The sequence below is a fragment of the Phyllobates terribilis genome, unplaced genomic scaffold (genome assembly GCF_046119375.1).
Source record: "Phyllobates terribilis strain yellow unplaced genomic scaffold, ASM4611937v1 Scaffold_4__5_contigs__length_816908805, whole genome shotgun sequence".
Classification (NCBI taxonomy): Eukaryota; Metazoa; Chordata; class Amphibia; order Anura; family Dendrobatidae; genus Phyllobates; species Phyllobates terribilis.
In genome coordinates, this window is record NW_027362764.1 from 115,129,396 (window position 1) to 115,146,018 (window position 16,623).

At 37.4% G+C, this 16,623-nt stretch overlaps 1 protein-coding gene across 1 annotated transcript in view; it reads left to right on the forward strand.

The window, feature by feature from the left end:
- The window catches only part of CNPY1 (canopy FGF signaling regulator 1), a 270,619-nt gene extending 264,570 nt beyond the window's left edge, over nt 1-6,049 (forward strand). The window contains exons 4-6 of the mRNA XM_073677697.1: nt 1,396-1,602; nt 2,262-2,358; nt 5,713-6,049. Coding sequence (XP_073533798.1) covers nt 1,396-1,602; nt 2,262-2,358; nt 5,713-5,747 — 339 coding nt within the window. The 3' untranslated portion in view covers nt 5,748-6,049. The remainder of the gene's footprint in view (nt 1-1,395; nt 1,603-2,261; nt 2,359-5,712) is intronic.
- The last annotated feature ends 10,574 nt before the right edge of the window (nt 6,050-16,623 follow it).

The following is a 16,623-nucleotide window of genomic DNA, read 5'->3' on the forward strand; positions in this document are numbered from 1 at the left end:
TTCCAAGTTATTATAATAAGTATTTAGCATATAACTAACCCAGGTCATTATTTTGCCAGGTTTTGGAGAGTGTTGAAGTGGCCATTTTTTGTTCCCAATTCCATGTGGCATTGGCTCTTAGGCTAAGAGGAGGAGGTCAACTATGATAACATGCAAAAAAATATTATGTTTTAACACTTTTTAATTTACAATTTTTCTCATTTAATTTCCTTAATTTTGAAAGTTTAACTTTTAGTAGAAGTTTATTTATAGTGATGGATTTCAGCATGGCCAGCGATAACATTATACATCCGGAAAAAAAAACATATATTTGTAAACATATTTTTTAAAATAATTTTTCTTAAAACTTTTGAGCTTTTATGATGTTTTTTTTTTGTTTTGGGGTGTATTCGATGTTGGAATATGAAGAAATATGCTGTAAAAAAAATGTTTTCCTTTGTGTGTGTTTTTTTTTTATTCTGCACTCTGGGAAACAAATGTCACATCCAGAAGGCTGAATTTTAAACGGAGCATGAATGAAACAATAAAAGCTAGCCCCAAATTTTAATTCTCCAGCCTGTATTTATTTGATTTGTGTCCAGATGGTGGTGAAGCAAGGAAACCCTTTGTGTAAATGAAGCACACATGTGAAAGTGCCTCTATAATGTAGTCATTGAGACCGGAAGGGTTCATACTGTGTCTGAAAGGAGACAATAGAGACTGGATATATCAACATTGCTGAAATCTAGTTCATTTGTGATTCAACCCCTTTGACTGTGGTTGTCATGAAAACTTCCTACTTTGATCAGCAGAGGGTGGAGAGAAAGCCTTTGGAAAGGCCCAAAGATGCATCAGTATTGTTTACTGTGCACTTGGCTTCACTTCACACCCCCATTCCGGAAGAAGCAACAGAGATAGGACCATCTTGCACCTTGACCTGTCTAGACTAGGGAGTGGGCTTTTTGTCCCAGTTACCAAGAGTACTGGGTGCTCTTTGACCCTTTGAGTATTTGCTGTGGAGACACCGCTAAGTATGTAGGTAGTTTGTTAAAGCTTCTTGAACTCTTACTTAATTCTGGAGGAAAGCGAATGAGACAAAGACATGGACCAGCTGTTATGAAATAAAGCTGAAACAGTAGAACCTGGGAGAAGTTACATTTTGTAAGCTATTATTTTCTGCACAAAGCCCCTGGGAAGCAATATAACAGCTGCATTGAAGATGGCGAACAACAACTAATCAGAGCACAGGTTTTCCACAACTCTTCCACATGCAAGAAGTATGGAAACTATGTAACTGTATTTCTAGATACTTTGCCTTTCCCTCTCTTTTTGAAGTTGTCTTTATCACTGTTCGTCCTGTGTAGTAATAATCTGTCCTAAGCTGCTTATCTTCTAAATAATTTATTTTTTTTACAGCTTCCATTAGTCAAATCTGAGGTATATCTCACAGAGGTTTTAGAAGGAATATGTGAAAAAATGGATGACTACAGCCTCTACATAGACCCTGATACCAAGAAAAAGGCTTTCAAAAGGTTTGCTCCCAGAGATAATGAGGCGTTCCCTTCAGTCGACTTTAACAATTTCCAGTTCAATCCTGAAGATAGCAATCCTCTAAAGTTTGCGGTAAGACATTTTCTCACACAATACTTGCATGTGTTTGTATCACTTAGAATACAAAGGAGTAAAGAACTGAACATCTCTGTGAAGCGTAAATTTATACTTTGTTGTTTTACATATACATTTTATAGAAATCTTTTTTCATTTTTTTTGTGCTATAGTAAAGTAAAAAAAAAATTATGTACTTTTTTAGTTGAATGGTAACGTACAGTTTGGTTGTAGTTTATACATATTTCTATTTTTTAAGAATGTCTTTATTGATAAGTTAGTAATTATATACACAATTAATTATTTAAACTTTTTTTTAGTTTATTTTTAGAAATGTTTATCTTTTAAGAATTTGCATTTCACATTTTTGTTTTTTTTATTTCAATCAACTGATGTATTTTTTTTTTATACTTTTTGTAGTTTTTTTTTTATAGTTTTTTGATTTTTTTTTATTGATCAAGGGTAACTGAGGTAGAAGAATTAGGTTTTAAACAAGCACATACTGGAAAATGCCAACATTTTTACTTTTATTACAGTCATAAATTGTCTTTGTATTCATAGAAACAAAGTTGAACAGAATGTCAATCTTATTATTGAAGTATTAGTTGAGCGTTGAACATTGGATTCTACTGCTTTTTTTTTTTTCCTGTCTTGAACACATTACTCATTTCTTGTAGTGTGAACATGTGGTGGAGGAGAATGATGAGGAAATAATTTCACTTCTTATCAAAGATACTGAAAATTTAGCTGACAAGCTGTGCAATGAAGTAGCAGGTAGGTTTATGGTTTTGCTTATGCCTTTTTGATCATTTTTAACCCCCTTCCGGATCTATAGCTGGGCCATTAGTTTGTTGCATTGTACCATGATCTGTATTACTACATATAACTTTATCCTTTTTTCGAAAAAATTGTTCTTTAGAGACCAAGATTTTTCTGCCAGCACATTTCTTTTACTATTCAAAACGGGATCTGATTTTATTAGTAATGCAAAGTGCTTTTATTTAAATTTTCCATTGCCCATCGTGCACGGTAGGCCTCTGCTACTGAAATATGCAAATTGACATTTTTCTACTTAATCACACACACATTTCATTCTGTGAACGTATATTTTTAAAGCGATCTTAAATTCATAAGAAGAGTAGGTTACCATTTATCATCCTAAAGAAGATCGGACGGAACCGCGATCAGTGTAATATTGCAGATCACAAAACAAAATTCCACCATATTGCTAATTTTTTGGTATTTCTCTGCCATCCATAGCATCTTTTCTTCCTTTGCCCAGGATCATTTGTGTATTAAATAAGTGGCCTGGCTTGAAATATTAATGACTAGAGGAGTAAGAGAACACAATGCACTCCAGACAATTTGGTCTTTTTTTTTTTTTATGTAATGAATAACGAGCACACTTTGCCAGTGTTCAGCAGTCAGGCGGTGTAGTTTGCTTTACCACGTAGAGCCAGTCTGTTTTAGGGGGGAAAAATGCATTATGTATCCAAGATAAAATATTGATTTTAGAACCAATGACATCTTAAAATGAAGGCTTGAGATCTTGGTATGTAAAAGAAAAAACCCTGAGGTTTTAAATAAATATTTAATCCTAACAGTATGTGCTTATAGATCTCCTCTCATGCAGCTCGAGTTGTAAATGAAGTTGATAGGACTTTTGACATTTTTCTATACAGTGCTGCATCTATGGCAGCTTGCAGGTACACTAGCACACTGTCTAATACTGACGGGTAAACAGCTCGAGTCACACAAAGTGTACTTACCACGAATGTTAAGTAGACATCATACGTTATACCCAACCTGTATAAACCTCTTATAATCTCTTATATGCTCATAATGTCGTCCCAGCGTCCGGCTCTACTTTTCCGAAGCATTTAAGTAGAAGAAAATCATAATGTGTTTGTTATTTTCCTGCCTGAAGAACGTAGGCCCAAAAAGCCTGAGCTAGATTACAGTAATGACATTTAATGTTCGGCTCTTGTGTTTATTGGAAACGTGAAGAAATGTTGTTTTTAGTATCTGTAGCCTACGGTTTCCGTAGAATTAACTGTGTCAATTATGTGTATGTAGATATATATGTATCTTGAAAGGATTTTATGGAAATGTTCCTACTGAAGTTTTGATCACAGGGTCAGCACATGAGATTTTTCTAAAGAATATGAATGGCAGCCCATATAGTTTTAGTTGTTTAATCACAATAGTGCCACAAATTGCACAAAAACGCAACCTATGATTTTTGGCAGGAATATTTGACATACACTAGAACACATCCGGAAATTATTTCCATGATTTTTTAACTCATTTGAGAAAGCAGTCGTTAAAATGTATTATTTTTATAATTAATTTTCTTATTTGTATTTTATCTAGGATTATATACACTTGTGGGGAAGTTATACAGAATTGTAGGATTTTTATTTCACTATTGTTTTTTCTACAAACCCATAGGATTGTATTCAGTTAGTATGATGATAAAGATAATCCTTTTTATGTTACACCTATAATAATGTATAACTACTAGTTAACAGCTCCAAACTTAATCAGAACTATTCAGACTTATCAACCTATTGGCCTTTTGTTGCTTTGCAAGGCATTCTGGAACTTGTAGTTCCTACACTCATCATCATCCATAACTTCTCCTCCTTATACACTCAAAATGAGGACTTATTTTACTTCTTGAATTAAATTAAAATATGTGAAAAAGTCTACATTTGTCACTTTTTTTCATGTTGTGCAATATAATCTGTATATATTACTATTAAGTAATATGATTGGCACAATCCCTAATTATCCTCCCATTTATGATATATATATTTGCCATTACATGCATGCACTTCATTTCTCTTATATTATGGCTGTCACAATAGGTCCAATAAGTCTCTAAAAAGGTAAAAAGAAACCTTAATTGCTGAAAAAAAATTGTTTGCTAATTAGATTACGTTTTTTTGCTGAATTATATAATATATAGCGCTAATCAAGTGTCGAATCACGCACAAATTAAATAAGGATTATAATATAGAATATCCTAAAAAATATTTCCCGTTCTTTATTTTTTTTCTAAATAATGATAAAAATTAAAGTAAATGTATATGGAAATATTATTAATTTCCTTATTTAGAGAAACTTCTAAAAAAAGGATTAGGAGTAATTTTATATACTTTCTACCAAAATGTTAAACGCCACAATACCTTGAAAAAAAATAGAGTTTAAATATTTTATGATATTAATTAAATGAAGAAAAAAAAAATATTTCCCAAGACCTCGAACATAATGGATAAAAAGTGTTTTAAATGTTTGATTTGCACCGTATTCTACCACGAGAATGCCCAGAATTCGGTATTGCTTAATTATATGTCTGTACAGTGGTGTCACATACAGTTTCCATTAACGGCAGTCATCCGGTATGTAGGACAATACATACAGTAATTGTCAGGTGTGTGTATACATTGGCAGCATGTAACACAGCTCTACACACGTACTCAGGCCAAATCTAAGCAGTCCGATACTATCTGCTGAGAAACTTTTACTTATGTCATATTGAATTGATACCAAAAGATTTAGACTGGGAAGAACTCATTTAATGACTTAAAAAAAAATCTTAAATCTCATGGGAAGGAAATTAGATGGCATTTTCTTTTCGGATACGTAGCATTTTAATATTTATAATCACACTTTCACTGTCATCATTCTCCATTAAAAAAAAAGAGAAGTTTGACTTGGAAATTCTATTTAACCTGAAAATGGCTGAGCTTTGATCGTATATTACTTCAATCGATAGATTTCTTCTTCAATGTACTGTGAGTAGTAGATGGTTATATCTATGGCTGCGTCCCAGGAGCTGCAGTATCCAAATATAAGGCTGTGACCATTGATTATTTTGGATTTATCAGTCTAGTATATTACCTATACGTAACATATATAACATAAGTGTGTCTATTTTTCTATAACTAAATCATGTATAAGATCAACCGGTTTCCTACTGACGATGGATAGTCCATGGCGACGTGCTACTGAGCTGGGGATGTGAGCTGAAGAAAACAACAGCTGATTGTTCTGTGTGTCGGATGTACAGTAGGTCGTGACGTCTGTTGTATATCATATGACCGGTTTTTGTTTTTATTCTAGGATTTTGTGATGGCATTCAACATACTGAGTTATAGAAGACCCCAAAACAGAGCTACAATCAATTTTATTTTTTTTCTCAATTTTCTTACTCGGCAACACAAACTATGGCGTTTTATTCCCTCCAATAACTTATGTCACCGTGGCCATATTTCCATCATGACTTGATTATCAAGGACGACACAATGGGTTTGAAATTTTGTTAAAATCATCATATGATAATAGATAATTACCTTTTCTATTGTCCTAAAAGGCCAATTTTGCCGCACTTTTCTAATACATACCTAGTTAGGTCTTTTTTTTTTATTGTAATCATCTATCAATAAACTATATTTTATGAGATCTCGTATCGTTAATTGCATATGCAAAACGCCATTACTATACAATGTGATGAGTTGGCACCACATACAGGGGGCAATGAGCTGGAGACATGCAGACATGGGCGTTGCCCGCTCCAAATATACTTGCTCCATCTTAGGTGCCAAAACATGAACAAATTAACCTTTACCGTCCATTATCGTTTTATTTTTCTTAGACTGCAGTTTATGTGATAACCATTTATTCGACTGTTTTAATTTATACCGGAGAATGGTGGCATTTGTTAGATGTATTACTTTACTGTAGGGATAACTGAGCTGTACTGTAACCTTGTATGACCTTGATGGCACGTCTTCTTGGCTGCCAGCACTGGCCTTCTTAACGAGAGCACACAGAAATTAACCATGCTCTGCTCTTTTCTGTGCCCTCTTAAGTTACAACATATATCCATAGAAAAACGATCAGCAATTACTACATTGTGAGAGAAATCCATTAAAGCTTTGCCAACGTTGACTTTATTCCTACAATAAGTCTTCAGCTTTCAGATTGGTCAAAAATGCATTAATTTCTAGAAAAATAAACTTCCTTCTTTACACCATGCCATATCTTGCTTGTGCCTAACTGCCCTATTAAGATATCAAATGATATTTGAAACAGGTATTACGTCTATGATCATGTCGTATTTTTAGATTGGATATATGACGAGTGAAAACTTAATATGATGGGTGACGGATATGTAGCGTGGACGGTATTAAATTCTGCTTAACAAAACCAGATATAGTACCTTCCCAATATAAACACGGTTTTATGTAGCGAGCAGCACTGCAGCAGTCAAATTAGCAATGCATCTGAGCGTGCCATAAAACAACCACATTTAATTAATTAACTCAACCACTAATATATTTTATCATGTGGCTGTGCCCAGTTCACCTCTTACGGAGGAGGAGGAAATGAAGCTAGGTCTTAATGGAGCTGGATGGTCACTTCACTTTGCAGCATCTGCTGTACAAAAAAAATAAAAACAAATATATATATATAGAGAGAGAAAAATATATAGCGAAGCAGTGCCAAAAATACTATAATACAGGTGCACAGCTTCTTGGACACATACCCTCTTTGTCCAATAAAATATAAATAGAAGAATAGGCAGCAATACTAATAAATATGAAAAAAAAGGTGAAGGACTTTTGTTAGCCCATTTGGTAGCGTTTCGGTTCCATAGCAGAACTTTTCTCAAGCTTTATACATAGTATCTAAAATTATATTTATTCCTTGTATTATAGATTTAATTGTAGAGTAAAGAAAGTTTAAGACATATACTAACCCAACATATAGTATAGAATCACGATACAGTGGTCAAATATTCCCATCATAGTAAATTGTACCATTACAATGGTCCCGTCACCTACATACGGCGTCAGTACGCTTTTAATAGTGCTATACATCCCTATGTAGTATAGAAATGATATGCCTTATTTACAGAACGCATAATTGTAATGCATTATTGGGCATTAGGATACAATATTCACAAGCATAGGACGTTCAATGGGTTTAGACTTTATGGCGTTGTATTCATGGCTTGTGTCTGTTAGTGTATCTGTAACAGATCCATTTGTATTTATTCATATATACGTACATATATTTTGTTTTATTTTTTTTCTGGTTGCTTATAAAATGCCATCGTATTTTATTTTCCGCTGTACAAAAATCGACATTAATCCACAATCTAACAGACATCATTAATTTCATAGGAAGTCAACTATACTTACTATATGCTCCTGCTATCGGGAAACCCAAAGGAAACACATATAAACATGGGACAACATTCGACCTCCATGTAGATGCTTACTCTGCAAGACATAATGCTAACCACTGAGCCATCGTTCTGCTCGCTATTTGTATTATTATTAGATATATGATTGAATTATTTTATGATTTATTTATTTTTTATTGAACACATAATTGCAATAATAAATATATTCATTAATTCTTTAATTTACTACACGTCTATTCTAGTCAACCATCAAAGCAATTTTTATTACACCTACCTACGTGTAGTTATCTTAGAGTTGAATGCTCTGTTATCCCGTCACCATTTTTTCCCTTAAAAAAATGAAAACTGTACCAAGTTTGTAGTATTTCTTTCTATTTGGTGACTTGGTTGCCTTATAATTAACTCCTCCTTCCATCTACATGACAGTTATTTGACATATTCAATCACTCTAAGCGAAAGGGCAAGTTTGATGAGTACACAATGGCGATGGTTGTCTAGGGACATTTAGAACCAGTATCGTATTTTTAGTTAACTATTTTTCATGTTTTATAGATTATTTAAATGAAAGATGATTAATATTATAACGCAAGTTGTTTGATGATACATTGGTTAAAAAGAGTTAAAAACTTTTTATGAACTTTTTGGAGCTCTTTAGAATTTGGGATGTTTCACTTAAACTCCACATTCATGGGAATATAATTTACCATGAACTCAGATTTCCTATCCACTGATTCTATTGAAGCCAAGGATAACCAACCAGTTCCTAGCCTGAAATGAGAGTGCAGTAAATTACATTTAGCCTTACAAAATTTCTTAATACATTTTTTGGCAGTCAGTGGTGATTTAGAAGGATGTATCTGTAAGCAGGACACATACATGGAGCAACAGCTTTCTAAGTGTAAGGGTAAGGTTTCTGAAGACTTGTCATAATATGGAATTCTTGACTTATATTACTAGTGATGCTTTATGTAAGGCTGGGATCCCTTCTATTCGGCCATCTGGCTTTTTTCCCTTCTAGTTGAACACCAGAGCGAAATCAATGCTAGTGTTGATTCAATAGTTTGGTGCATCAGTTGTTGTGCTCAGCCCTTCAAAAATCCGGATAAGAAAATGCTACATGTTGCGCCAGTTCAGCAGTAGAAAATAGGGAAAAAAGCTGAATGACAAAAAACAGATGACGTGTATGTAGGAAAGCCAGGCCTAAGTGTTTGTTTGAATTGTTACCATTATAAGGGCACATAAAGAGTTCTGCAGTGTTGAGGATTAACGATTAAAAACCATCCTAACTTCTATGTCTTAGGTGACTGAGTTCACCCAAACACAAATTTTTAATTTACCCTGAAAGTGCTTGAATTGACACTCATACATGAAAACTTATTTGCTTTACTAGTTTATTGGCCATTAACAAAGCATAAAATCTATGTTGATTCTTGTGATAGTATTTGCTATGATACTAAACAAAATAATGAATCGGCATGATTTATAGTTAACCTACTAGGAAAAGTTAAGAAGAGTACCAATGCCAAATCAGTTTTATGTAGCACTCATGATCAAATGTTTGGCTCTACATTATGTGCAGAATTATTAGGCAATTTGTATTTTTGATGATTTGTTTTAATATTGAACAACTAAAATGCTGTTGGTCAATCCAAAAGTTAATAATAGTGATGAGCGAGCATGCTTCGATATCAAATTATCCGAGCATGCTCGAGTTCGGATAGAGTAGCCGGCGTGCTCGAGTCAAATGCTCGTGTACCCCGAAGCTGCATGTATCGTGGCTGTTACACTGCCACTACACATGCGATCATCCATGATACATGCATCCGTGGGTGAACAAGCATTTCACTTTGGAACGCCGGCCACTCTATCCTAACCCAAGTACACTCGTATAACTCGATAACCGAGCATGCTCGCTCATCACTAGTTAATAACCCTAAAACCTGAATATGTAATAAAGTGAAAGTGAAGTTTTGTGTTTCTTAGGAGAGCAACTGTGTGCAAAATTATTATGCAACTAAATGAAAAACTAAATGTTCTCATCTCAATTGTTTATTTTCATCTGTTAAAGGAAAAATAACCAAACAACTTCAAATGTACACAAATATGTTTCTGACATTAAAACAATATATATGAGTGACCAATATAGCCCCTCTTCTTTTTAATAACAGTCATACGTTTTCTATCTATGGCATCTTGTCAGTTTCTTAATCTGTTGACTGTCAACTTTTTGGGCAGCACCAACCCCAGCCTCCTAGTGTTATGATATGCAACATGTACTAAGGAAAGATAGGGGAAAGCTGTCCCTACAGTAAGACTAAGCTGAATCCCTACTATGTAGCGGGCTGCCTGTTCCTAGTGAACAGACCCGCCTTAGTCTTCGGCTAGTCTGAACGAAGACCTATAGAATTAAGGGAGGGGTCCCTAAAAGAACTAAGGACAAAAATAGGACACCTCCTAAACAGAAGTTGTTGCAGAACACAAAAAGACAAACTAACAAAAATGTACTAAAGGTCCCAGAGGACCAAGCGAACTTGACAGAGAAAAGCACCGAAGCACCAGGCTAGAGAAACAGTCAAACATTGAAGTCCAGCACAGCCAGAAGGGCGGAGCTGGAATATAAAGGCAGATGGTCACATGACCGCAAAACACAAGATAGAAAAAACAAACAGGAGGGTTCTAACAGTACCCCCTCTTTTATGAGGATCCTCCGGATCCTCCAGGCCCAGGCCTATCCTGAAACCTGTGGAAAGCTTTAACAAGCCTAGGAGCAGAGACATCATCCGTCCTCACCCAGGAGTTGTCTTCGGGACCGAAACCCTTCCAGGAGACAAGATACTGTAATCTCCCTCTATGCCACCTAGAATTCAAGATACGAGAAACTTCATATTCGCCGTCTTCCACCACAGGAGGAACTGTGACAGTGGCGTCCCTCAGATACGTCGGCCTTTTTCAACAAGGAAACATGAAACACAGGATTAATCTTCCAGGAAGTAGGGACATCCAACCTAACAGCAGACGGGTTAACAATCTGAAGCACTTTAAATGGACCCACAAACTTAGGACCCAGTTTTTTAGAGGGAATCCTCAACCGCAGGCTCTTCGAGGACAACCAAACCATGTCACCCACAGTAAACAAAACCTCCTTACGTTTCCTGTCAAAATACTTCTTGGACTTCTTGTTAGCCTCTTGAAGGTTGCAACGTACATTAGTCCAAACTCTCTCCAAATCTCCGGAAAAATTCTCCTCCTCCGGCACCGCCGACCCCAATTTGGAGAACGAACCAGAAGATGGATGTCTCCCAGTACAACAACAAAAAAAGGAGAACACCCAGCAGAGGAGGATGTATGATTAAGAGCAAATTCTGCGAGAGACAGAAACTCAGACCACACCTCTTGATTGTCCGCCACAAAACAACGCAAAAACTGTTCAACATCCTGGTTCTTTCTTTCAGTCTGTCCATTAGACTCAGGATGATAACCAGACGAAAATGACAAATAGACTCCCAACCTGTCACAAAAAGCACGCCAAAAGCGAGCCACAAACTGAGGGCCTCTATCAGAAACAATATCCGTGGGAACGCCATGGAGCTTGACAATCTCCTTAACCAATGACTTAGCGAGTGTCTTGGCGCAGGGCAACTTAATGAATGGAACCAAATGACACATCTTACTAAAACGGTCCACGACCACCCAGATGACAGTAAAACCCTCGGACACAGGAAGATCAGTAATAAAATCCATTGTGAGATGCGTCCAAGGTGCACTAGGAACCTCCAGAAGGCAAAGCAACCCCGCAGCAGGAGTATGTGAAGCCTTTGACCTAGCACACACAGTACACTGACGCACCCACTTGATGACTTCCTTCTGCCATCCAGGCCACCAAAAACTGCGACTGATAAGTCTCTTAGTCTCCGAAATTCCTGGATGACCTGCCAACCGAGACTCATGACACTCCACAAACAAATCTCTCCTAAAGACTCTAGGCACGAACAACCTCCCATGGGGAGTGTTAGATGGAGCATCATCTTGAGCTTTCAGAATCCCATTCTCCAAAATGGAGTCCAAAGCCGCCACCACAACTCCTTTCTGTAAAATGCTCTCCTCCTCCTCGGCACCGACCGTAGGAGAGAAGCTGTGAGATAAAGCATCGGCTTTAACATTCTTAGTACCAGGGATATAGGTAACAGAAAAAGGAAACCGAGAAAAAAAAAAGTGCCCATCTAGCTTGACGGGCATTCAAGCGCTGGGCAGCATCCAGATAGATCAAATTCTTATGATCTGTGAAAACCTGAATAGGAAATCTAGCGCCTTCCAAAAAATGACGGCAATGTTCAAACGCAAGTTTAATAGCCAGCAACTCCCGATTTCCAACATCATAATTCAGTTCGGTTTCTGAATTTTTTTTCGAAAAGGCACAAAGATGTACTCCACCCTTGTTCTCCTGAGACAAAACTGCTCCGACCCCCACCGATGAAGCATCGACCTCAACCAAAAAAGGCTTGGTCTCATCAGGCTGCATAAGGATAGGGGAAGAACTGAACCTCTCTTTGAGATACTCAAATGGTTCAATGGCCTCAGTAGTCCACTGGGCCGTATTCGCACCTTTCCTCGTGAGATCGGTTAGAGGTTTAACAATTACAGAAAAATTCTTAATAAATTTCCTGTAATAATTGGCAAAACCCAAAAATCTCTGTATAGATTTCAAACCAACAGGCCTAAGCCATTCCTGCACAGCCTGATCCTTCACAGGGTCCATCTCCAAGCCCTCGCTGGAGACAATGTAGCCCAAAAAACTAATTTTCTGCACAGCGAACTCACATTTCTCCAGCTTAGCAAAGAGTGAATTATCACTCAATAACTGCAAAACTTCACGTACACTCTGCCAATGGGACTCTAGATCTGGTGAATAAATCAAAATGTCATCCAAATACACAACCACATTCTTACCAATCAAAGGTCTCAGGATGTCATTAATAAGGTTCTGAAAAAATGAAGGTGCATTGGTAAGACCAAAAGGCATCACCAGATTCTCAAAATGACCTACCGGAGTGTTAAAAGCAGTTTTCCATTCATCACCCTCCTTCACTCATAACAAATTGTATGCCCCCCGGGGATCAATTTTGGAGAACCACTTGGCTCCCACTAACTGGTTAAACAAGTCAGGAATTAATGGCAATGGGTAGGAATTGCGTACCGTAATCTTATTAATTTCACGAAAATCCAGACATGGACGTAAACCGCCGTCCTTTTTTTTAACAAAGAAGAATCCAACTGCCACAGGCGACTTAGAAGGTCTAATGTGACCAGCAGCCAGGCTAGTCTCTATGTACTCCTCCAAGGCCTTTCTTTCAGGGATAGTCAGATTAAACAAGCGACTTTTGGGAAGAGTAGCACCTGGAACAAACTCAATGGCGCAATCATAATCCCTATGAGGAGGTAAAACTTGCGACTCCTCCTCCGAAAAAACCCTCCAAAAATCTTGAATAGGTACCGGTAATTCCCCTTTTTCCACAGCCGCAATGCGACCATTACAACATTTATCATAGCACTTCGGACTCCAAGACTTAATCACATTAGTAGACCAGTCCAATAAAGGATTGTGCAGTTTTAACCAAGGCAATCCTAGAACAACTGGAGAGGGCAAATTATCCAAAACAACCAAGTCCAAAATTTCTTGGTGAACTCCATTGATAGTGAGGGGAAATGCCGCAGTCTTGTGAGTAATACATTTCAAAGGAGTGTTATCAATTGCAACCACAAAAATAGGTGATGACAAAGGTTTGGATTTCAATTTAAGGTTTTCCTAAAACCCTTTATCAATCACATTAAGTGTTGAATCACAATCCACAAATACCTGAAATTCAATCAAATCTCCCTGCAGAGTAGTACTCCCAGAAAGAAATACTCTTGCAGAGCGTAAACAAGCTATACGGGCGTAACTGCCTTTTTTTTTTTCTTTACTTAAACGACGCTCACAATACTTAATCAAATGGTCAGCTTTACCACAATAAAGACAATCCCTCGGCGAACCTCCGGTCTCTTTCCTGAGAGCGGAGTGACATCCCCCCAACCTCCATCGGTTCCCCGCCGTCAGAGCAGATTTTCTGGGCACTAGGAACTGACATTTCAGGTGTCTTTACCTCATTGAGCCTGCACCTCAGTCTCCTGTCTATACGAACAGCTAACTGCATAGCATCCTGCAGAGTCTCAGGTGCAGGGAATGCAATTAGCAAATCCTTAACCCTTTCACTCAGACCAGCGAGAAATAAACATCTCAGCGCAGGATCATTCTACTTAACTTCTGAAGCCCATCTCCTGAAGTGTGTGCAATAATATTCAACATCATCTGACCCCTGATTCAAACGTCTAAGTTCTGATTCAGCAGATGAGATTCGATCAGGATCGTCATATAATAGCCCAGTAGCAGAAAAAAAATCTTCAACAGACCTTAAACACAGATCATTAGGCTGGAGAGAAAAGGCCCACCCCTGTTGTTCATTGTGCAAAAGTGACATAATAAAACCAATGCGCTGTGATTCATTCCCAGAAGATCTTGGTCTCAAATGAAAATATAACAAACAAGCATTTTCAAAGGAAAAAAAATCTTGCTGTTAACCATAAAAAACACCAGGCAGTCCTACCTTGGGTTCGACGATATGCGCTCCAGAACAGCTACTCACATGTTGCTGAAGCTCGGCCACCTCCAGAGACAATCCCTGCAGGCGTTGAGCCAAATCCTGGACGGAAACCATACTGATCCCCGAATTTCTTTCCTTTTAGTTTTTTTGGCTGGACTTACTGTTATGATCTGCAATATGTACTAAGGAAAGATAGGGGAAAGCTATCCCTACAGTAAGACTAAGCTGAATCCCTACGATGTAGCGGGCTGCCTGTTCCTAGTGAACAGACCCACCTTAGTCCTCGGCTAGTCTGAACGAAGACCTATAGAATTAAGGGAGGGGTCCCTAAAAGAACTAAGGACTGGGACAAAAATAGGACACCTCCTAAACAGAAGTTGTTGCAGAACACAAAAAGACAAACTGACAAAAATGTACTAAAGGTCCCAGAGGACCAAGCGAACTTGACAGAGAAAGGCACCGAAGCACCAGGCTAGAGAAACAGTCAAACATTGAAGTCCAGCACAGTCAGAAGGGCGGAGCTGGAATATAAAGGCAGATGGTCACATGACCGCAAAGCACAAGATAGAAAAAACAAACAGGAGGGTTCTAACACCTAGACACTGATCAGAGAGGTGACCTGTTTTTATTCAATGTTAATCTCCCTGTTAACCACTTCGCGCCAGAGCCTGTTTTTGCCTTCGTGACCAGGCCAATTTTTTCAATTCTGACCACTGTCACTTTATGAAGTAATTACTCTGGAACGCTTCAACAGATTCCCCTGATTCTGAGATTGTTTTTTCGTGACATATTGTACTTCATGATAGTGATAAAATTTCTTCGATATCACTTGCGTTTATTTGTGAATAAATCGGAAATTTGGTGAAAATTTTTAAAATTTAGCAATTTTCAAACTTTGAATTTTCATGCCCTTAAATCAGAGAGTTATGTCACACAAAATAATTATTAAATAACATTTCCCACATGTCTACTTTACATCAGCACAATTTTGGAACCAAAATTTTTTTTTGTTAGGAAGCTATAAGGGTTAACAGTTGACCAGCGATTTCTCATTTTTCCAACCAAATTTACAAAACATTTTTTTAGGGACCACATCTTATTTGAAGTGACTTTGAGGGGCCTTTATGACAGAAAATACCCAAAAGTGACACCATTCTAAAAACTGCACCCCTCAAGATGCTCAAAACCACATTCAAGAAGTTTATTAACCCTTCAGGTGTTTCATGGGAATTTTTGGAATGTGGAAGAAAACAATGAACATTTAACTTTTTTCACAAAAATGTTACTTTAGACCCAATTTTTTTATTTTCACAAGGGTAACAGGAAAAAATGGAATACACAATTTGTTGTGCAATTTCTCCTAAGTAAGCAGATACCCCATATGTGAGGGAAAACCACTGTTTGGGCGCACTGCAGGGTTCGGAAGGAAAAGAGCGCCATTAGACTTTTTGAATGTAAAATTTGTTTGAATAATTAGCAGACGCCATGTTGCGTTTGGAGAGCTCCTGATGTGCCTAAACAGTGGAAACACCCCACAAGTGACACCATTTTGGGAACTTATCTAGATGTGTGGTGAGCACCTTGCACCCCTAGGTGCTTCACAGAAGTTTATAATATTGAGCCATAAAAATAACATTTTCACATTTTTCCCACAAAAAATGTTTTTCATCCATTAATTTTGCTTTATCATAAGGGTAACAGGAGAAATTGCACCATGAAATTTGCTGTGCAATTTCTCCTGAGTATGCCGATATCCCATATGTGGGGGAAACCACTATTTGGGTACACTGCAGGGTTCGGAAGGGAAGGAGCGCCATTTGACTTTTTGAATGTAAAATTTGTTTGAATAATTAGCGGACGCGCCATGTCGCATGTGGGGAGCCCCTAATGTGCCTAAACAGTGGAAACCCCCCACAAGTGACACCATTTTGGAAACTAGACCCCTTAGGGAACTTATCTAGATGTGTGGTAAGCACCTTGCACCCCCATGTGCTTCACAGAAGTTTATAATATTGAGCCGTAAAAATAAAATTTTCACATTTTTTCCCACAAAAAATGTTTTTCATCTCCTAATTTTGCATTATCATAAGGATAACAGGAGAAATTGCACCATGAAATTTGTTGTACAATTTCTCCTGAGTACGCAGATACCCCATATGTGGGGGAAACCACTGCTTTGGTGTA